The following is a 24,459-nucleotide window of genomic DNA, read 5'->3' on the forward strand; positions in this document are numbered from 1 at the left end:
AGGATAAAAAATCCCATTCAGCACAACATAATTTGTCATTGCATGCATAATGCAGGCTCTCCAATTAGATGGCCACAATTTGGAAACTTTCTTCACAGACTGATGAGAGAGCAATTATTTTAAAGAAGGGAAAATTCAGTCCACTGGGTTTGCCTCCAGTCACTTCTGACTCAAGCAACAAAGACAAGAATTTTGAAAACATATTTGCTATTGAATTTTATATCAAAACAACAGCAAAGAGAGCAATTAGTTGCTGTAAACGGAACCCCTGGTAATCAATGGTATGCAGCCAGCCAGAGCATTTATAAGATCTAAGCAAAATCACATCTGTTAATCAATTTTTAAAACTCTTAACATTTCACTACTTCTGAAGGAAACTCTACAATAAGAGCAAAGGAATATAGATAGACAAGCAAAGCATTTAATATTACTGGTCATTTTATAGAATGCTCATGAGATAGGGTGGATTGTGGCAGCAGTTCAACATGGGCCAGATCTTAGGTTCTTAGCCAGCCTTTATTCAGTACCATTAGAAGAGCAGTTCAAGTTGTTTGCATGTGTATGGTATATGAGTTATTTTGCATTATCATTTATGCCACAGTTATGTCATTTTAGAGAAGGTCAGAGGAGAAGGGCTTGTTAGTTTTTAGTTTTTTAGGGTTTAGGGGTAGTTTTTTTTGTTTATTTTTATAGGTAAACTCTTTGGATAAGCAATCCAGCCATAACAGAAGACACAACTGCCTCAGAATCATTTCAGGTTTAAGAAAAGTAGGAGCAGATTTTGCTGGCAGGGAAAGGACTAAAAGGAGTTGTTTGGGGGGGGGGGGGGCTTTCCAATTATTTCTTAATAGGAAAAAAAATTCTTACATTTGGGGAAAAGTAGTAGTATTCTTAAGTTATACTTTCTTTTGAATTGCATCAACCTAAAGTGTAATCAGCTCCATTATGTTTCTCCATTTGAGGTAGTATAAGACTCCTATAGTATGTATGCAGATCTAAATTTAAAAATATCAAGAGAAAAAAGTCCCTTTTATCCTTAATTTTAGTCTCACAAGGTTTGCTAATAGAATTATGGAGAAGGGGAGCAGTGGAAGAGAGGAGCTGCTTGATTCAAATCACTTTCACCTTTATGATCTTGAGCAAGTCATTTAAGTTTGGTGTGGATCTCCGTTTCCTCATCTGTAAAATGGCCTCAAAGGTAACTCCAACTCTAAATGTATTATTCTTAATATTCTTTGGAAAGTTTAATTGGGCTTATATCCCAAAGAGATCATAAAGAAGGGAAAAGGACCCACATATGCAAAAATGTTTGTGGCAGCCTTTTTTGTAGTGTCAAGAAACTGAAAATTGAGTGGATGCCCATCAGTTGGAGAATGGTTGAATAAATTATGGTATATAAATGTTATGGAATATTATTGTTCTATAAGAAACAATCAGCAGGCTGATTTCAGAGAGGTCTGTACTTACATGAACTGATGCTGAGTGAAATGAACAGAACTGGGAAGGAGAGCATTGTACATGGCAACAACAAGATTATATGATGATCAATTCTGATGGTTGTGGCTCTTTTCATCAATGACATGATTGAGGCCAGTTCCAATTATCTTGTGATGAAGAGAGCCATCTACATCCAGAGAGAGGACTGTGGGAACTGAGTGGGAACATAGCCTTTAAACTGTTTTTGTTGTTTGCTTGCATTTTGTTTTCTTTCTATTTTTTTTCCTTTTTGATCTGATTTTTCTTATGCAGTAAGATAGTTGTGTTGATATGTTTACATATATTGGATAACTTGCCATCTAGGGAAGGGTAGAAAGGGAGAGGAAATTTGCAATACAAGATTTTGCAAGGATCAATGTTGAAAAAGTATCCGTGCATATGTTTTAAAAATAAAAAGCTTTAATGAAAAAAAAAAAAGGATAGGCTCATAGACACATTTAACTGGAGTCCCCACAATATTCAAAACCAGATAAGGTCATAGTAGTGATGGAATGTATGAATTAAAATATAAACAAGTTCAAGCTGGCATGCTAGAAAACTAGTTGGTAACTCCACTGTAGTGTTCTCTTCTCACTCTTTCATCTTGCTCATATCTAATCAGTTGCCAAATTTTGGATCTCTCACTTCGATCCTTTTTTCACTACTCATATAACCCATCACTTCAGGTTCTCATCATCTCTCTCCTGGACTTTCTAATGACTTTTTAAGCAATTTCCTTGCTTCAGTCTCTCCCCATAAGCCAACTTCTGTTCAATGAACTTCCTAAAACATATGGGATGTAACATAAACTTCCGTTGACTTAAAGCCCTTCACAATCTAGACTGGAATGCATTCCCTTCTCACTTCTACCTGGTGGATTCTCTTACTTCAAGATTGAGCTTATCAATCTACAAGAAGCCTTTCCAGATTTCCTCCCCAATTGCTAGTATCCTCCCTCCCAAAACTACCCTCTATTTGTAGATGTTCAGGAGAGAAGTTATGAAAAATCAAATCTTTATTGTTCTAAATGTGTGTGTATACATATATATGTATATATACCCGAACATATGCATATTAATATTGTTTTCCCCTAAAAAACTTAAACTCTTTGATAGCTGAGAATGTTTTGCTTTTGTTTCCTTAATGCCTCACACATAATCATTTGATCAATTGATTGTTTGATTGATTGAATGGAAACCTTTAAGCTTTTTTTTTTTTTAAGTTTGAATAAAATGCTTAACACTTTTGGTTGTATGCAAGTATCCTTAGGTTATATGCATTTAAATTTTTCTTCTTAAAATATTTTCCTTATGGAAAGACCATTAATGGAACATTTAAATTACTGATATCAAGATTTAAAATCATATATACAAAAAGCCAAACCCAAACCCTTCATTCTCTTCAAATCTTCAAACCACTCCTTAAAGCATTTCAAAGTTTGGGTAAATTTTACCACAAAAGAGACTGTTTTCATTTGGATGATGAAGTAGAAACCTCTATAGACAATTCATAATTATCCATGATAGTAAGAATGTGAAGGACCCTGGATAATTGAAATCCATAAATAATTGAAAATCCCATTTTTTAAAAATAGCTTCAACCTCCTTTGCTACTAAACCTGTATTGCTAATAAAAAGCAAAAGTGACTCGTCTTATCTTTTCCTACTTTTTCATCCCCTCTAGTAAAAGAACTCATTTTAATTGTCAATAGCATTTATTGAATATCTTGTGTATACAGTACAATTCAACAATCCTTTCTTCAGTGCCCTATTCAGTGCTCTATTAAATATTTTGGGATGCTAACATAAATGAGATTGTATTTCTAATTTAATGGCGTTTACCAGGATTAGAGGAGAAATATCTTTTTTTAATTAGACCTGTGATCTTACTCTAGATAGTGACTTCTCTGAGATCTGTGCTATCTCTACAACTTAAAGAGTCTTAGAAAGTTGTCTGAGGTTCTAAAAGGTTAAATGACACTATTAAATGACTTTAAGCAGATGAGGATCATTTTCATACATAAGGTTCTTGCTTATTTTCTTGCAGCTAGTATGTGTCAGCAACAGACCTTACATCCATCCAGGTCTTTCCCTGCAGGGAGAAATAATACATGTATACTAATAATTTCTTCAATATAAAGTCACAAGCAGAGTTGGGGAAATGGAGAGTCAGAAGATAATCAGATGATGATCTGAAAAGAGAATTTAGTATTTGAAGTTAAAAGTATGAATATAATTTTAATAAATTGAATTTCTGAGAAGACACACAGAAATAGGAAAGTATAGGGGTTTTTGAGCAGGCAATGAATTGTTAATTTTGTCTGTTATAGTATGTATAAGTTAAAGCTGATCAGGTAGATTGGAGGCAAATTGTGGAGGACTTTTAGTACCTGCCTCAGAACTTTCAACTTAATTCAGTTGACAGTAACCATTGAATGAGTTTAAGTAAATGAAGGACATGACCAGACCTACATATGAGGAAGATTAATCTAGCAGCTGTGAAAAATGGATTAATCAGAGGAAACAGTGTTCAGGAAGGGAGATGATAAGGCTATTGCAATAGCTTAGATGACTTATTAATATTACTGTTCTGCTTAAGGTATTAAGAGCCTGAACTAGGATTGTGGCAATAGAAATGGAAAGGAGAGAATAGATGAGAGATTACCAAAGTAGGATTCATTAAAAGCCCTCATCAGCCTATTTGGTATGAATGACAAACATAAAGAATAGGATTAGTGATCAGAATTATAACCTACTTGATGCAAGACCATATAGTTTCTGTATGGCAAAACCAGATTTTATTAATTTATTAAGAGTTCTTTCAGGGGAAAGTATTCATGTGGATAAAGGAGAACCAATAGGTATAACCTATTTAAACTTGCAAAAAAATTTTGCCAAACCCCAATTTTAAAAAATTGAATAACCTTGTGTTTGGGAAGAGTGTTGTATGTTGAACTTAGAGATAAGAAACAAAGTAATTCTTTTTATACACAATAAGATGCCTCATAATCAGTTTGAGAACAAAACTTATCTAAGATCTTGGTAAAACTGCATGGACAACTGGGTACAATAAAGCCTCAAAAAAAAATTGACATTATGTCTTGATAGATAAATTTTACAGACTCTTAAAAGCTGGCAAAGGAATTGGAGAGTAAAGAGGATAAAATTATGGGAAAGCATTTTCATTATGAGCTAAAATTCCACTAAAATAATTAGTGCAAAATAATCCAAATTACTATATTTCTAGATTAATTGAAAAAATTATCCAAAAAGTAATAGTTCAGACTCAAGAAAGGAGCCTGCAGACTTTTCTCTGAAGTCTAGTACATTGTACATAGTACATAGTCTAACACTTTGATGTTACCGCACAGGGCAACATAATGTTGACATTAACATATCATCACTTAGCTACTTACTTTCCTGGATCTTGTTTTCTCCAGAAACTTGTACTACAAGATGAAATTAACTTAGAAACTCGCATCTTGTTCAGGTTCTTGAAACTTAAGTGTGGGGAGGGGGGTGGGGAAGTGTATGTATATGAATAAGAAAGTGATCTTGAACCCACTTCTTCCTTACCTCAAGGGCAGTTGTCTAAGCACCCCACACATCATCTCTGCTGGAAGAAATAATACAGGTATATTCAAATAACTATTTTACTGAATGGAGCACAAGTTCACTTAAGGATGGCATCCAGCAAATTCTTGTCATTCCCACCCAACTACTTTCCTAGACTATCATCTCCAGAAACTCATTATTTTGCAAAATGAAATCAACTCAGAAACTCACACTTCCTCAGATTTTTCCCCCTCAGGCTTCATGACTTCAATGTGCTTTAAATTACCTGTAGCCTCCTTTCCTGTACCACCTTCCAGACCTCCCTACATAACTTTCTTTGTGTCCTCAGCACTTAGCACAGTGCCTCATGCATAGTAGATACTTTCTAAATGTTTATTGACTCTTGACTCTCGTGTGCAATATATTATATTCAATTAACAACACACACACACACACACACACACACACACACACACATCGAAAAAAGAAAACAGGAGAGGTATTATAATATTCTTTTGTTCAGGCATTCACTGGTATCTCATGTCATGACCTTATATGGCAGTCGTGATACAGATAAATTAGGGTGGATTCTTCCCAGGGTCACACAGCTAGTAAGTGCCTGAGCCTGTATTTGAACTTGTGTCTTTCCAACTCTAGGCCCAGTGCTTTATCTACTGAATTGCTTTCACAATCCTGGAGAAGAGTAAATTTCCAAAAAGGGAACAATATAGTTTTCAAACTATATATTGCTGAGCTTGATATCTATTTATGGTCAAGTTCTAGAACATATTAAATTAATAGTTGGTGGACATCCAGAAAGAACAGAGGAAATGACAAAGAGCTGGTCTGGCTTTATGAGGAGCAAGTCTTGAAACAGAATTGTAAAACTAATAGATGAAGGTAATGATGTGGATTTAGCTTTATCAAATGGATTCAGAACTATTTGGATGGCCAGAATCAGACTAATTAATCATGGTTTGGTAGCAAGTCTTTGGGCCTATGCTGTTTATCTTCTTATCAATACTTAGATTATATACTTATCAAAATTTGCAGATAACACTAAGTTGGTAGGGAAAGCTAATATAGTGGAAAACAGAACTGGAATGCAAAGGCATCCTGACAGGCAAGAGCATTGAGCTGAATTTAAATAGATTGAAATTCAATAAAAATAAGACCTAGTGTTACATTTAGATAAACAAAAATAATCAACTTCACAAGTATAACTTGGGGAAAGCCTAAATATAGTAGTTGTTCTGAAAAAGAACTGGTGGTTTTGATGAACTTTTTAAGCTTGATATGAATCAAACAAAAAAAAAGTTTTCTTTGAATGTGTTAAATGGGACAGTACTTCCATACCCTTATCAAACTTTACTTGAACAGTTGTATTAAGTTCTTAAGGTCTTGCTTTACAAAGGTATATTGGTAATCTGGAGAACAAAAGAAAGCAAGTAGGTTGATATGAAAATTGGTTGAAATATCTGGACGTGTTTCATTTGGAAAAGAGAAAACTTAAGGAAGAGATGATCACTATCTTACAATGTTTGCAGGATGTCATATAGAGGAGATATTAGACATGTTCTGTTTGACTTCAGAGGTCAAAACCATGAGTATCATTGGAGGTTAGGGAAAAGCAGATTTAAATTCAGTATCAGAAAATTCCCTGGCAATTCCAGCTGTGCAAAAGCAGAATGGCATGTGAATGTGTGATTTGGGGAAAATTTTAAGGATAAGGGAACAGCAGAAGTTGAGATGAATAAATAGTGTCATGGAAACAAAAAATATGATCTTGGATAGACTTCAAGAGAGACTAGACCTGGTGCACTGTAACATGACTAAATGACTGAATAAAGAGTCCATTAAGGAATGAGTTGAACTAGATGGTTTGTTGAGGTGCCTCCAACTCTTAAAATTATTGTGTTATTCTAATTTACAGAAAAGGGAAATGTGACCAGAGAAGGTAACGGATTTGCCCAATCAAGGTCATATCTGTCCCAGGACTAAAAGAATAGAACTGAGGTCTTCTGACTCTTGGACAGTTCCTGTTCAATTACAGATTCATAATTGGCTATTAAGAAAAAATAAGAGGGGGCAACTAGGTGGCACAGTGGATAGAGCACCAGCTCTGAAGTCAGGAAGACCCGAGTTTAAATCTGGCCTCAGATACTTAACACTTCCTAGCTGTGTGACCCTGGGCAAGTCACTTAACCCCAATTGCCTCAGCCACAAAAAAAAAAAAGAAAAGAAAAGAAAAAGAAAAAACTAATTCTATCAAGAACCACTTTACCTTTGAATAGGCTATTGTTTTGTTGGTTTGGTTTGGCTTCAAATGTCAGAACCAGAACAGTAGTTTGAATAGACTATAGCTCTCACAATGAGTATCAGTCTAAATATTCTTATCTGTAGAGGAATAGCGAGAGCCAAAATATTTGTGTTATCAGCCTCCAAATAAACAGCACTTGATTTTTTTTTAAAAACCAAAGACTATCTTTGGGATCATGTATACAATAAGACTCAAATTTAGGTAAAACTTTATGGATGAAGAAATTTGGGGAGATCATGGTCAAATCTTCCTAAATATCACAAAATAGAAGACAAGAGCCTATGATGACCAGTATTGGGCATTTTTTGTCTTTGTTTTTTAATCTCTGGACCATTTAAGTTTTCCACTCTGTATTTTGAATGAAGGCCCAAGTGTCACAGGAGACAGTCAGGTCTTTGTTTCATCCATATATTCAGCTGGCTTATGACTTAGAGATGAGAGATACAGAAAACAGGTGTGAGGTACCTGAGAATATGGCACTCCATCTGATCCTCTTTGCTAATTGTTCTTGGAGTATCAATTTTTCCTTGGTAGATGGTTATAAGATTAATAGTTAGTGATAAGATCCATTTTTTTCACATTGAACTATCTCTGTTCCTCCTTTATGCTTTTTTGGAAGTAATTTCCTTCCTTTTCCTCTTGCTTTTTTATTCTCTAGGTATCTTATCTTGATAGTATAAGGTAGAATGAATCTCTGTATATGTGGCTGTCCTCCATGACTTAAAACCTAAAGTGACTAGATCAGGAGGTCCCTGGTTTCATGAACATCTCCTTGACTTTCTCTGTATTTTTTAAAGTGTTATTGACAGGTTATGTTTTTGTGCCACAGTCATTTCCCAGTAACCCTCAACCCTGCCTGAGATCTCTTTATAATAATTATTTAAAAAAAAAAAAAAAAAAAAGTAAGCAAAACCAATGAATAAAATGACCATTTCTAGAAGCCTACAGAGCATTCTGTATCTATAGTCTACCATCTCTCTGTACAAAGGATGGAAGTGTATTTCATCAACAACCAATTATACCTGATTTTTGAGGTCTGTTAGTAGTTGGCTGGTTGTTTTTTGGGGGGTTTTTTTTTTGTTACATTTTTGTAGTTGTATATATTGTTCTTGTGGTTCTGGTTTCTTCACTCTGTCTCAGTTCATAGAATTATTCTACTTTTTTACTATCCTAATATTTTCTGCTCTCCTCTCTGTTCAGGTTATTACTTTGGGACTGTGATGATCGAAGCTATAGCTACTACATTGAAGTTTCCACCAATCAACAGCAGTGGACCATGGTGGCAGACAAAACCAAACTGCCTTGCAAGTAAGTTATATTCTTTTAAAAATTCATCCAGAAGAAAATTACAGTCTCTTCTGTTTAGTTAGACAGTTCCATTTATTGAACATTACTAGAATAAACAAATTTTAAAAAAGAATCTACTAGTTTGGGTTTTTGGCTAAATATTTGTTTTCTTTTATTAAGTCTTCTAATTTACAGGAATTTGCTAGAATGGTGCTCATAACTTATGGAACTAATTCCAGGACTTTACTGTATTCTCATATTGATTCCTAGGTTAGCAATGATCTTTACTATCTTTAATTGTTCACATCATCTCAGTGCTTATTTAGGGCCTGTATCATCTTCTACACCACAAGCTATCTTGTAACTTAAGAGCTCCTAAGGAGATACCAGCAGGCCTATAGAAAACTACAGAAGCTAACTAAGAGACTTTCGATACCTATGACATCAGGGTTATTCTTGCTGATTGTAGCTGAACTTCTCATTGTAGATAGAAGTAATGGGATTATTCTTAGAGCTTTTGAATGGCTCAGTATCTACTGCTTTAGAAAATTTTCCATACTTGAGTTGAATTGGCATGGTACACTTGGGAGGCTTTGACTCCTCATTTATGAAACTGGAATTTTTCAAAGTATTAGATGCAGAATTCACCAAGAAGCAATCCTCAAAAACTCTTGAGTATTTATGTATATCTGTGGTATGTACATATATAGATAAGTCCATAATGATTTAGACAGCTTTTGTCACTGAAGTAATTTTATGTAAATATCAACAAAGTGTTTTGAGCAAGTGACCCTAGGCCCTGGGAGTTCTTAGCCTGGGGTATGTGACACTTTTTTTTTTTTTTAACATGTAGATAACTATATTTCAATATCATTGGTTTCTTTTATGATCCTATTTTATGCATCTATTCATTATTTAGAATCATATTCTAAGAAAGGGGTGTCCCTAAACTTTACCAGATTGATTAAAGGATCTATGTCTTTTAAAAAAAAAAAAAGTTAAGCATTCTTGTCCTGGGGAAACAGCCCCACCTGAGCATTCAGAAATCTCAGTAACATTGTGTTACTGAATGTTTAATTTTATTAAAAGCACCAGGTATTGTTTTTTTGTGGAAGGAACTTCCCATTCTGTAAGTATTTAAGGTCTTACAAGAGGAGAAAGAAAGAGCACTTCTAATTCCAGGAATCTGGAGACATTTCAAAGAAAAAAGTTATACCTAAACTAGGCTTTGCAGAAAAGAAAATTTCATTAAATCAGAGATGAAATATTACTAGGAATGGAGTTTGTGGGATCCAGGAGAATATGCTTCCAGTTATGTGAGATATTATGGTCATAGAGGTACAAGAATAAATATGAGCAACCTAAGTTGTTCATTTTGAATCAAAGTATTTTTGTAGACCAAGCCTTAAAATCCTACCACCAATTAACCTCCCATTTTTCTTAGTACATTTCTTGTTTTGCAAAACTGTATTATAGTCGCATTATTATAGTTTAAGGACATCTAGCTTAACTCCATTATAATAGCTTAAGGAAATCTGCTCACAGTTCCTATACATAGCTTCCCTTTCTATACTTCTGCAGTTCTTTCACAGGTGTGTACTAGATTATAAACTTATCAAGGGCAGGGATCCACTCTTGCCTTTTTATCTTCCTATTACAGGACTCTGCATATTATTTGAGTTTATTAAGAGTTTGTATACTGACTTAAGAGCATGTAATGTTTTTGCATCTTGATTTGGAAACCAGCTCATTTATTAGATTGCCTGGCAGTAGTTGTGCATTAAGTTGTCGTCATCTTTTTTTCCTTCTTCATTTTTCCTTCCCTTAGTTGGTAGCTTTGAATAATTTATGTTTTTAACTTTTGTTTTTTAGCACTTAGCTGCTACAACAATAAGTGTTTTACAAATTAATAAATAAATAATGCATTAGAAGAACAAAAGAAATAACAAAAAAGCAATTATTAACACAGTAAAAATCAATGGAACTAGAGCATAACATTACCCAAATTCATCATGCTTCCCATTTTCTAGTTATTTCCTGAGAAATGTGGTAGAAGATATGTAATTGATAACAGAAGACAGTTTTTTATAATTTAACAAAGATACCCTAAAGCAGACCTCAAGAGATCCTCTGATTAGCTTCAAAAATTGTAGGCTGTCCATTACTGAAAATACAGTATATATGTTGTGATTTAAATGGAATTTTTTAAGCTCCCAAAAGATCATGTTGTCTATCTCCCTACCTCTGAAACATTACACTGAGCCATGTCCAACCAAAGTTTTCTTCTAGATTCTCCTCAAATAAAACATGAGTAAACTATGAAGCCTTAAACTGAATATAGCACTCCAGTAAAAGGTCTAATCAATGTCCAAATGCTGTAGCAAGTGCAGGTTACACTATGCCAGTATTCTAGACACATCCTTTCCCTTAAACTTCCACCTGTTTTCTTCCTTTTCTTTTTTGTTGTTGGAATTTCTCTAGACAAATATGATAAATACTCTGCTTTTTCTGCCAAAGTATATTCTCTAACATTTGGCCATTCTGATCTGTTTAATTTTTGACCATTTTCTTTGTGTCTTAGTCACATTTAATACAAAGGTGTTCCATGGTATTAGTGATCTCATGAGTCTAAGACTTTGAACATTGTATAAAGTCTTTGGTTAAAGATAATAAAACCTGTAAAATTCATTGTTTTAATTATTGTAATTTTTTAAAATTATGGAATCTGAACCTATTATCTAGGACCACTGAGTACTGTACAGTCTTTGTTTTTAAACTTTTTCAAATTTCCTTCAAACCAAACTTAATAGTTTCATCCATTAAATTCACCATTCAAACTGCTCTGGTTAAAAGGTTCTTCTTTTGCTCTTGATTTTGTTGTTGGTTTGTTAAAGATAGTTTGTTGCTGATTAAAGACAATTTAAGTAAAATGGATTTTGTTGTTGATTTTAAAAAGACATTTGTCCTTGCCATTATTTGAGGAATAGGAATATATACTGACAGAATGGCATTATTTACATAACTTCTGCACTAAATTAGAAAAATGGAAGTATTCAGTTGATCAAACAGCTTTAGCTACCTCTTCCATCTATTGTAGTCACCCACCAGCCAGCTACTCAAATTGTGTTTTTTATGTGCCCATTATGTTCAGACTCCTGAGCCCCAAATTATAATTGTGGTGTTATCCCCTTTGTTTTTGCCACAAACCTTTGCTTCAATATTTTTAAGTTTATGTTGGGTTTATACACCTGCCTGATTTGATGGATTATACTTTTTCTGGAGGCACTATTTAGTTCATATTTCTAAAGCATTCTGATTTTGGAAAGGTTCCTCTTATATAACATATCATGATTTCCAGGAAGGGAAGATATAGCTAGTTTACATGCTATTTGGAAAAAGACTTCAAATAGAGTGTCATGAGCATGATGAATGCACTTAAACTATATCACATAGCTAAGATCTTTCCTCCAAAATGTCATTCACTTTGTCTTAGGTGGGCCAGACATTATTATCTAGCATCCAGGCCTTTGAAACTTGGGCACTATCTTTCTTTTGGATTTAAGAACAAGGACTGAATTTTCTTATTTTAAGCATCACAAGAGCTGAGGACAGTTGGGATAGGTTAAAGATGAGAAATTACAGTCTCAGTAAATTTCTTCAAAGTGCAGCAATATTGGAAAAGGGAACATTTAAACTCAAACAGTTTACTTTACCTACAATTCTTTACATCCTCTTTCTTTGCTATTCTCAGCTATAAGGTTAAGAAAGCCTCTTTTCAACTCCATTTCTTAGACTGATCCTCAGAATAATTAAGGTCTTAAGTTTGTAATATGAGGTCATTGTTGAGAATGTATTCCTGGGGCTGGAAAGTGAAATGGAGAAGTGGTTACTCATTTTACCTGATGATATTTAAAGAGATATTTTAATGGAACAAGGGGCTCTTTAACATTGATAACACTTTACCTAGATGCCCAGAATTCTTTTTTAATAATATTTTAATCTTTAGAGTAAGATTATAGTTTTATATTGCCAAATAGTATACTGAAGAATCGTTTTCTCTTCAGAACCTGCATTAAAAGCCAAGCTCTCCCTCTTACTAACTGCATGCAAGAGGAAGAACTGGGAGGTGTAGCGCATGAGGGGTAGTTATTTATGAGATTTGAAAAGACTGCTTGCTCACTGTTATCTGGAAACGGGAGCCAATTAATATACTCCGGTTATGTAATTGTCACTTTTAAAATGCTGGATGGAGGTTCTGTTTTTCTCTTTTCAGATTTAATTCCGTTTTTTTCTACACGATATGACAGTAATGAAAAAAAGTCATGTTCTTTTCTTTTATTAAAAGGGGAGAAATGGGCAAACATTTGTGATGTTTGCCAGAGTTTTAGGACTTGAAAAATAAAGAACCATGTACTTGTTAGAAAAATCTGCTGACAACAAATCCAGAAATTCAGAAGAAAAATATAAAGCATAGGTCTGGTAATAGTCAGGTTTCCAAGCTAATAATAAAATAATGCTCCATCAAAACTACTGAGTCTGGCTTCTAGAAGCTAAATCTATTCCTGAGACCTGTTTGTAGTCATTTTCTTGTTTTTTATCACATTATGCCACTTGGCCATTGGTAACTTGACTCAGGTTTGAAGGCACTAGATATATAGCTATTTAAAATATGGCCTTCCTATAAAGCTTCTCTCTTCTCTAGTCGCATCTGAATGTTCAGAATAGATTTTTCTTTTTTGTGCTTAAAGATTGTAAGATTTTTTTCAATGTATTAATCAATTTTTGTATAAATCATTGTAACTAAAAAAGAATATGAAGTGTGACTAAACTGGGCGGCAGGCTTCCTAGAATGAGTTTTTAGCCCAACAAGTTGACAGAAAGTTTTGGAAGCAGAGGATCTAGGTTTTCTTCACAAAAGTTGCCATCAAACTTGAGATCAAAAAATCAGATAGACTTTTAGTCAGAATAATAATGGAATCTCAGGGCTTATTGAAGCACATCTTCTTCCTCTTTATTTTTCTTGCCTTTTTTTTTTTTTTATGTAGCATGGCTAATGTCAAAATATGTTTTGTGTTTCTCCAGATGTATAATGGTGTGGTGTTTTTCTTCTTTAAAATATAAATGGTTCTCTCTGGGAGCAGGTTTCTTGGGGAGGTTTTCTGGAGGCAGCTTTAGATTCAGTTACAAGTAAATAATCACCCAAATGTAGCCAGGTGCTAAAAGTTCATATCTTTCATTGTCTCCAACATAGTCTAGTTAGTTTTCTTAGAGGCCTATCTTTCTGCTTGGTTCCAAGAGCTCTTGCAGCTTTGTCCTTTGCTTCTGCCTCTGCTTTCTTCAACCTCCAGCCAGCACCAAGGTGGAAGATGCAATGAATCTCTCTTGCCTCGGAGAGAGGGCTTGTGGGCTTCCTCCCAGAGTGCTCCTCTCTGACCCCTTGCAATGTTTGAAGTCACTCGCTTGAAGCTCTAAGAATTTCCTCTATACATATGATCTCCCAAAGGTGACTCCTCCCGAGGGAGGGATTAAGGGAGGTGTGAATTTGGATATCTCATACTAAACCCTGAAATCTCCCAAATGGGTGAACTCCAAAGACTACTTAAATACTTCTTGCTTATATGAGCTCTCTAAAGATGTGAACACAAGCATTATTGTCTATCAGTATTAGCAACTTATCACCTTGTTAGGATTCGCTCTAAGGTGTGAACCAATAAGCATTGTATCAATTCCATTGAGTCAACACCAGGATTCTGACATCTCCCTTGAGTTTTCACCTTGTTTCAAGTTGAGTTGACACTAGGATTCCAACATAATGGGTACTGTATTTCTTGCTTTCTCAATGAGTGGGTAAAGAGAGAGAGGAAGGGGCAGTTAGGTAGCACAGTAGATAGAGCACCAGCCCTGAAATCAGGAGGATCTGAGTTCAAATTTGGCCTCAGACACTTAACACTTCCTAGCTGTGTGACCCTGGGCAAGTCACTTAACCTCAATTGCCTCAGCAAAAAGAGAAAGAGAGAGAGAGAATTTAGAATTGAAAATAAAAATTTTAAGTTAAAAAACAATAAAAGGTCATATATGAGACAATTATCAGAAAGAGTATAGTACTTTAATGAAGGGGCAAAGTATAATGAGCAATGACAATTGACCTACTTATTCTGTGTCCTTGCCTATGAATCACCTCAAATACTGTTGTAGATTACCATTACAGCATCTGCAATATCTACAGGATGTTACATTGTCTAGCCTATTAGCTGTGCCATATAATTCATTGTCTAAAAAAAAAATGACATTAATAATGTTAATAAATGGTTGACTCTACATTATCCAGTCCTATTATCTAGTTTGTGGAGTTTGTAAATCTCTTTCTTCTCTCTTCCTTCTTTATGCCTGCCATTAAAAAAAAAAAAAATGTTACCATATTCATCAGGTCATTTTCCTTCCCAAAAGGGGAAGGAAGTAAAATTCAGATCTTTAGTTTTTCCCTTGCCAACAATTCTAGTTAAAAACAAAGACGTTTGTTGGGAAGCTGAAATGATTTTTCAGAATTTGAATTATCTATGGATTTAAAATTTTTATAATCTTTCTGGCACCTGTTAGCATGAGTATTATGGAATTATATATGTAATATATTTTTTCTGAGTTCCAAGAAAAGATTTTTAAAAGCATATTTTCCCCAAAATTGACATTATCTTTTTTTATCTGTTTAAAACAAAGTATAAGCAAATTTCACTGTAATATTATAAATTATGCACTGAACATCAGTAATAAACTTTTCCTGCTAGGTTTTATAGTATAGGTTCAAAGTGTGATCATCTGGAATTGCATACGTTTACCAGTGCTTTTGAGAAAGTAGTTGGACATTTCCAACTAACAAATCTTTCACCTCTTTACCTAGATTCATAAAATAGTAGTCTTACAAGGATCTCTGTTAAACTGTATATACAGGAAGAATTATAAAATACTGGTTTTTTACAGAGGTTTGGAATCCTTGGTATATATAAATTTTAAGTATATAATTTAGATGTTTTTTTCATTCTCACAACTTCAGATCATCCCAGAGGATAATGATCTTTTTCTCTAGTAAGGGAAATGTGGGCCTCAACTTTCCGCATGAACAAAAGATAGAGAGGGATATTAGTTGGTCTCTAAAATTATTTCCTCTTTTAACATTCCTAGATTGCTAGATTTTAAAATATCTTTATTTCTTATTTTGGAATCTGTGGACTAATTCTTAAATGGACATTACTTGTATATATTAGTCCTCTCTATATCTTTAGATGACCTAATGGATCCTCCAGAGGATTGTATTACTGAGTGATGGATTGTTAAAAGATATATATTCTTTTCTCTGAGATACAGTAGTAAGGAGGAGGAAACTCAGGGTATGTTTCTTTTAAATATGTTTTTATCTTGGATATATTTTTCCTTAAGAAAATCACAACCAGCACTGCAGAATTCTAAGCTTGTGAAAATGCAGTGTCATAGCCTCTGTCTAGTTTAAGGTGCTTTTAATAGGTTAACCTTTGTGGCCTCAGAAGTCACATATGTATAGATAACATTCCTCCGTGAGAGCAAGGGACATATCTTGTATAGTTTTCAAAACTGGTTACAAATCATGGGAATTCAAAGAATGTAAACCAATAAGGTTCTTAAGAAGAAATATTATATACTATGCATATGTAACCACATTAATTCATTTTTACACTTCTTCTTAGATTTTCATATTTGTTGTCTTCACATTTGCATTAATATGGTGTTCTTAATGTTAATGCTATTTAACTCTCTGGGTTTGTTAGGAGATGAGGGATGGCAATGCACAGATTACTCTAAGCCCTTCTGATCCTGGGGTAGAAAACTACCTGTTATTCTTACTTTTCTTACGTTGCCTCATCTTTTTTTCTTCCAAGATATCTTTAAATTGTGCCAATCTTCCTACTCTGGATTCTAGGAGCTGAATTGGAGTAAATGAAAAGCTCAAGGTTTTATAGGAATACTACAGATTAGGAGATATTAGAAGATAACCATATCTGCCATGCAGCTACTCTCATTCCTAAATTCCCAACTTTAATATTCAGAAACATATTAGGGGTTTGTGTTAGGAATTTGTTTTATCATGTCCCCATAACTGGGAACAGTTCAGAACTGAATAATCCATTCTCTTGTATAAATAAGAAAAAGCTAATAGAAAATTACAGTCTGGTGACTAATTCTTTGCCTTAAAGCAAAACTCTCTCACAACATTAAAGTTCTTTCCTTCTTTCCCCACTACTTTTCCTATTTCAAAACAGAGTTGTTCTTCTGTCAGTAATTCCTGTAGACCTCTTCTCCCTTAGTAATATTCTTCTCTATCATTTCATTGTTTCTTATAAAGATGATAGGTATATCCATCTCTTAGAGCATAAAGGATGTCCAGTGACAACTCTGATCTTCCCTAGATAGTTTATAAGCTTACTAAAACATATCTGTCCACACATGCAAGTCGTGCTTTCCAAAAGTCTTATCTTTCCTAACACTAACTATGATTCTTTCTAGTTAAGATACAACACAAATCTGAACTAGAGCCACTTTGAGTAAATTAGTTAGAAAAAAAAATTAATGAAAATACTTAGAAACCAGATGTTTCATATGAATGGAGTTGATGTTAATGGATGATTGAATGCTGTTCATTCTTTTTCCAGATAAGCCAAAGGATGTTGAGTGTCCCTTTGAAGTTAGGAGTGCTTCATGGACCTACTAGTATTTCAGCCAGTATTCAGCAAATCCAGTTCTTTTTTTTCCTCTTTTGTGTTTGAAACAATACCCTCATTCGTAAGAGCATTATAGAATTGAATATATTTTAGTATACTCCTATGACAATACTCTGGCTTCCCTCTCTAATAATAAGATAAGTGTGATGTTCAGTTTGTAATGAACACTTGGAGTTTCTATAAACTGTGTAATATTCTATAACTAGCAGTAATTTTTCACTTATCCTTTATAATAGAAGATTTTTTACTTGGTGTTTAGTGGTAGCACAAAATGTTTTTTCAGTCAGCATTTTTTTTTTTTTTTAATTTAATAGCCTTTTATTTACAGGATATATGCATGGGTAACTTTACAGCATTAACAATTGCCAAACCTCTTGTTCCAATTTTTCACCTCTTACCCCCCCACCCCCTAGATGGCAGGATGACCAGTAGATGTTAAATATATTAAAATATAAATTAGATACACAATAAGTATACATGACCAAAACGTTATTTTGCTGTACAAAAAGAATCAGACTCTGAAATATTGTACAATTAGCTTGTGAAGGAAATAAAAAATGCATGTGTGCATAAATATAGGGATTGGGAATTCAATGTAATGGTTTTTAGTCATCTCCCAGAGTTCTTTTTCTGGGCATAGCTGGTTCAGTTCATTACTGCTCCATTAGAAATGATTTGGTTGATCTCGTTGCTGAGGATGGCCTGGTCCATCAGAACTGGTCATCATATAGTATTGTTGTTGAAGTATATGATGATCTCCTGGTCCTGCTCATTTCACTCAGCATCAGTTTGTGTAAGTCTCTCTAGGCCTTTCTTTCAGTCAGTATTTTCAAAGAATTTTCAAAGAACTGGGGTTTTTGCAAGATAGATTATTAAGTTGTTTCCAATATTTCAGAATATTGAATGTCTAATCTTGCCTTAAAAATCAAAGTTAAATAAAATGGTTCTGAAGTAGATATTAATAATAAAATGACCACATATATACATGTGTGTATTATGTAAATATTCTTAAACCCCCTTTAGTTGTCTTCTGGCAGTGCTTTTCCTTTAGGGATTAGGATCTTGAAGCTTAGCCAGTAGCTTGAATGATAAAACTACCAGATCTCAGGTTGTTGTTTTAAATTTCATATAAAAGATTATTATTTTAAATATAAAATGAACTCATCCTGGGGAAGACTAGCGTGGAAGAAAGATGCTGCTACAGTGGTGCAGTCTCTCATTTGCCCCAAGTAAATAAGGCCAGGAAGGATTATTGTTCTGATTTTTCTAAAACATTAATTTTAAATGTGGTTAAAAGCTATCTACATCCCTGTATTCTTCCATCTTTTTTTTTTTTTTTTTAATGTAGTGTATTTTATATAATAAATTCCAGGTGGTTTCTTGTTAAGCTTCCTTCCCTCCTTATCAGTGCATCCTCCAAATTATCTATTCATCCATTTCTATATCCCTCCTGGCAGTTATTTACTTCTATCAGAACCATTGAGCAAGGTCAGCAGATACCTACCCACAGTGTTGATTTTGTGATACCAGAATGATGATGTACTTTCGTTACCACTAGTTACTGTTGATTATCTGCCACAGAATTGGCCTTCCTTCCTGCCATCAAGAAGCTTATTGTTTGAGGACATATTTCATACCTATTAAGACTTTGTCAGGGGTAAAGGATGAGGCAGAGCCAAGATGATGTGAAGCAAAGGGCAAAACACAAATGAACTATCTCAATATTCCACTCCAACTTTATTGTAATACCTCAAATCAAATTTTGGAGTAACAGAGCTCCTGAGAGAGATTTTTCCAGCCTAAGATAACTTTGGAGGTCCACAGGAGAGGTCTAACACCACGGTGAACATATGGCTAGAGCATGTTCAGAGTATCAGCAGTGGGCATTGGAGGCAGCTGAATTAGCACCAACAGCTTCAGGAACTTATAGACTAGTGACAGTAAGGGTGTTGGACAACTGCTCAGAAAAAGATTAAAGGACACTTGTTACTAGCACTAGGTACAGCCAAAACTGATTAACAACTCCATTTCCTTTAACTTGCTCTGGGGCACAGTTTCAGGTTGAAGAGAAGTGCTCTAGCACTTACAGCTACAGTAAATCAAAAGAAGAACTAGTACTCAAGGCACAAGGGAATAGGATCTCTTCCTGGACAAAAGTCAGATCTCAGACCAAGGGAACTGTCATCACACTTCTCCCAGGATAACACCATCTGAGAAGCACTGAAAACTTGCAGACCGCCAGAACTCTGAAAACAATATTATAAAAATAGCTTGAAGCCTGCCACATTGCCTATCCAATCCTAAATAAGTAGGACCAACTTTAATATAAATTTCAAAGTCAAGAAATAGGATAGAAAAATGAGCAAACAATTGAAAAAAAAAAAAAAAAAAAGAACTTGACCATAAAAATCTACTACATTGGCAGGGAATACCAAGATATAAATGTAGAAGACAAAACATTAATAGGCAAAGCTTCAAAGAAAAATGCTAATTGAACTCAAGACCATGAAGAATTTCTGGAAGAGTTAAAGAGTAGTAGAGGAAAAATTAGGAAAAGAAATGAGTGATGCAAGAAAATTATGAAAAGAAATTTGAATTAAAAGCTGATTTTAGAAGCCAAAAAAAAAATTGGAGAAAATACCTTGAAAAATTGACCTAATTCTAAAAGAGGCTCAAAAATTCATGAAGGAAATAAGTCCTTAAAAATTAGAATTGGGCAAGTAGAAAAAGCAAATGAGACTATGAGACTCAGGAAACAATAAAATGAAGTCAAAAGAGTGGGGAGAAATAGAAGAAAATGTGAGATATCTTAATGGAAAAACAACTGACCTAAAAAATAGGTTGAGCAGTAATTTAAGAATTATTGGATTTTCTGAAAGTTATAATCAAAGAGAACCTAAATGTCACATTTCAAGAATTACCAAAGAAAACTGCTCTACTGTCTTATATCAGAGAGTAAAATAGGAATTCTAAGAATCTAGTGATCACCTGAAAAAAAGGATCCCATTGAAAACTCCCAGGAATATTATAGCCAAATTTGAGAGGCCATATGTCAAAGAGAAAATATTGCAAATAACCAGAAAGAAACAATTCAAATATCATGGTGCTGCAGTCATTATCACACAGGATTTAGTAGCTTCTGTGTTAAATGAGCAGAGGATTTGGAATATGCTATTCTGGAGGATAAAGGAGCCAGGATTATAATCAGAAATGACCTAACCAAGCAAAAGTGAATATGCTCTTTCAGAGGAGAAAATGTATACTTAATGAAGTAGAATATTTTCAAGTACATGTAGATGAAAAGACCAAAGCTGAATAGAAAATTTGACTTTCCAATAGAAGTCTCAAGAGAAGCATAAAAAGGTTAATATGGAAGAGTAATCAATAAACTTTCAATGTATTAAACTGTTTACATTCCTATTTGGGAAGAGGATACATGTAACTCGTATGAACTTTTTCATTGTAAGGTCAGTTAGAAGAAATCTACAGAAAGCTTGGGATCTGTTATGTTGGGATGATCTCAAAAAAAATAAATAGAGGTAAGAAAAATTGATGCATAGGGAGACAAGAAAGCTAGAATGATAAAAAAGATTTATTACATAAGAGGCATGCAACGAAGAGCTTTTATAGTAGAAGGTTAAAAGGAGTAATTTGCAGGCAATGCTTGACCTTCACTCTCATTGCATTTAGTTCAAGGGAGAAAAGAAAAAAAAAATGTGTACATGTTTATACACACACATGTACACACACATATATACTATATGCATACAATGATAAATACATGTGCATATATACATGCACACATGCTCAGTTGGGTATAAAATATTTATTTTATTTGATAGGGAAATATGTAAGGAGGGGTGCTAAAAGAGAGGCATTGGTCAGAAGCAAAATGGATTTTTGAGAAGGGACAGGATAAAAAGAAGAAAATAGAATGAAAGTAACTATATAGTAATAATTGTGAATGTGAATGGGATGAGCTAACCATAAAAGGAAGGCAGATAACAGAATGGATTAGAAACCAAAATTCAGCAATTGTTGGGTATAAAAAGATACATCTAAAACAGAAAGATCATCATATAGAGTTAAAGTATTGGAGTAGAATATATTAAGCTTTAACTGAAGTAAAAAAGGAGGGGATAGTAGTTATGATCTCAGACAAAAACTAATTAAAAGAGATAATTAGAGAAACTTTTTTCTAAAAGGCACCAATGTAAGTTGTACATGTTAAATATATGTTAAATCCAATATATGTAAGCATATTTGTACAATTATCTTGCTGCACAAGAAAGATCAGATCAAAAAGAAAAGAAAATGAATAAGAAAACAAAATGAAAACGAAAAATGTTGTTATGATCCACACTCAGTTCCAGCAGTCTTCTCTCAGAGTGTAGCTTGTCTCTTCATCATGAAATCATTGAAACTGGCCTCAATCATAGAGAAAGGCATATTACAACAATTCTAAGATACCACCTTATATCTATCAGAAATGATGAATGCTACAAGGGATTAGGGGAAATAGATAGAATAATGAACTTGTGTTAGAGCAATGGATTGAGCCAACCATTCAGAAGAAGAATCTGAAACTATACTTAGTGGTGTTTTTTTTGGGGGGGACAGGGGAGGTGGGGTATGAGAGATGAGGGAAAAGGCAAGACCTAAATGGACTGATGCACAGTGAAGTGAGAACCAGCAGATGATTATGCAAAATAACAGGAATATTGTAATTATAATCAACTGTGAGCTACTCTGATCCCATTAGTAATCAAAGACAATTCCAAAGGACTCATGATGAAAAAATACAATATACCTCTCAAGTGAGAACTGATGCATTCTGAGTGAAAATTGAAGTATAATTTTCTAGATTTTTTCTAGATTTTTGCCCTTGATATGACTCAAAATGGAAATGTTTTATGTGATTTCGCATTTGTGACTGATATCATTGTTGTCTTTAAAGGGAGGGACAGGAAGGAGGGAAAGAATCTGGAATTCAAAATTTTTAAAAAATGTTAAAATAAATAATAATTTCACAAAAACAAAACAAAACTTCCTAACAAATTCACATATCTTGGATAGAAGAACAGGTCTGAGTGGAATCGATAGTGTTTGTTTACTTTTGAAAAAAAGTCACCCAAATTATAAAGGTGTCATATGTGTAGTTTATGAAAAGTTTGCTATTACTAAAATTAAAACACTTTAAATTTTTATGCTATTAAACTGCTTATCAGTGATGCAGTGGGAGCTTTCCCTGACATTTACAGTGGCAGCAAAAGGAAGTGAATTACCATCCATTTTTTGTGGTAATCCTCTTTTTATGACAAGAAACTAGAAACTGAATAGATGCCCATCAATTGGAGAATAGCTGAATAAATTATGGTATGTGAATGCTATGGAATACTATTGTTTTGTAAGAAACGACTAGCAGGGGGATTTCAGAGAGGCCTGGAGAGACTTACATGAAGTGATGCTGAGTGAAATGAATAGAACCAGATCATTATACATGGCAACAAGACTACTATACGATGATCAGTTCTGTTCTGATGGATGTGACTCTCTTCAACATTGAAATGATTCAAACCAGTTCTACTTGTTCAGTGATGAGAACCATCTACACCCAGAAAGAGAACCATGGGAACAGTGTGGAACACAACATAGCATTCTCACTCTCTGTGTTGTTATTTGCTTGCATTTTGCTTTCTTTCTCAGTTTTTCTTTTTCTTCCTTCTTGATCTGATTTTTCTTGTGCAGCAAGATAACTGTACTTGTATATATACATATATTGGATTTAACATGTATTTCAATATATTTAACATGTATTAAACTACCTGACAGCTAGGAAGGGGGCAAAGGGAAGGAGGGGAAAATTTGGAACAAAAGGTTTTGCAAGGGTCAGTATTGGAAAAATTACCCATCCCAAAGATCCTCACTTTTGGGATAAGAATTCATTATTTGACAAAAACTGCTGGGATAACTGGAAATTAGTATGGCAGAAATTAGGTATGCACCCACACTTAACACCGTATACCAAGATAAGATCAAAATAGGTCCATGATTTAGACATAAAGAATGAGATTATAAACAAATTGGAGGAACATAGGATAGTTTATCTCTCAGACTTGTGGAAGAGGAAGAAATTTGTGACTAAAGACGAACTAGAGACCATTATTGATCACAAAATAGAAAATTTTGATTACATCAAATTAAAAAGCTTCTGTACAAACAAAACTAATGTAAACAAGATTAGAAGGGAAGCAACAAACTGGGAAAACATCTTCACAGTTAAAGGTTCTGATAAAGGCCTCATTTCCAAAATATATAGAAAGCTGACTCTAATTTATAAGAAACCAAGCCATTCTCCAATTGATAAATGGTCAAAGAATATGAACAGACAATTTTCAGATGATGAAATTGAAATCATTACCACTCATATGAAAGAGTGTTCCAAATCATTATTAATCAGAGAAATGCAAATTAAGACAACTCTGAGATACCACTACACACCTGTCAGATTGGCTAAGATGACAGGAAAAAATAATGATGAGTGTTGGAGGGGATGTGGGAAAACTGGGACACTGATACATTGTTGGTGGAGCTGTGAACGAATCCAGCCATTCTGGAGAGCAATCTGGAATTATGCCCAAAAAGTTATCAAACTGTGCATACCCTTTGATCCAGCAGTGTTTCTACTGGGCTTATACCCCAAGGAGATACTAAAGAAGGAAAGGGACCAGTATGTGCCAAAATGTTTGTGGCAGCCCTGTTTGTAGTGGCTAGAAGCTGGAAACTGAGCGGATGCCCATCAATTGGAGAATGGTTGGGTAAATTGTGGTATATGAATGTTATGGAATATTTTTGTTCTGTAAGAAACGACCAGCAAGATGAATACAGAGAAGCTTGGAGAGAATTACATGAACTGATGCTAAGTGAAATGAGCAGAACCAAGAGATCATTATATACGTCAACAACGATACTGTATGAAGATGTAATCTGATGGAAGTGGATTTCTTTGACAAAGAGACCTAATTCAGTTTCAATTGATCAATGATGGACAGAAGCAGCTACACCCAAAGAAAAA

At 34.2% G+C, this 24,459-nt stretch overlaps 1 protein-coding gene across 3 annotated transcripts in view; it reads left to right on the forward strand.

The window, feature by feature from the left end:
* Window positions 1-24,459, forward strand: part of BTBD9 (BTB domain containing 9) — a 445,141-nt gene that overhangs the window by 332,188 nt on the left and 88,494 nt on the right. For all 3 annotated transcript variants that reach the window (XM_031964922.1, XM_031964921.1, XM_031964923.1), the window contains exon 9: window positions 8,551-8,658. In XM_031964922.1, coding sequence (XP_031820782.1) covers window positions 8,551-8,658 — 108 coding nt within the window. The remainder of the gene's footprint in view (window positions 1-8,550; window positions 8,659-24,459) is intronic.

This window comes from Sarcophilus harrisii, chromosome 4 (assembly GCF_902635505.1).
Source record: "Sarcophilus harrisii chromosome 4, mSarHar1.11, whole genome shotgun sequence".
Taxonomy (NCBI): domain Eukaryota; kingdom Metazoa; phylum Chordata; class Mammalia; order Dasyuromorphia; family Dasyuridae; genus Sarcophilus; species Sarcophilus harrisii.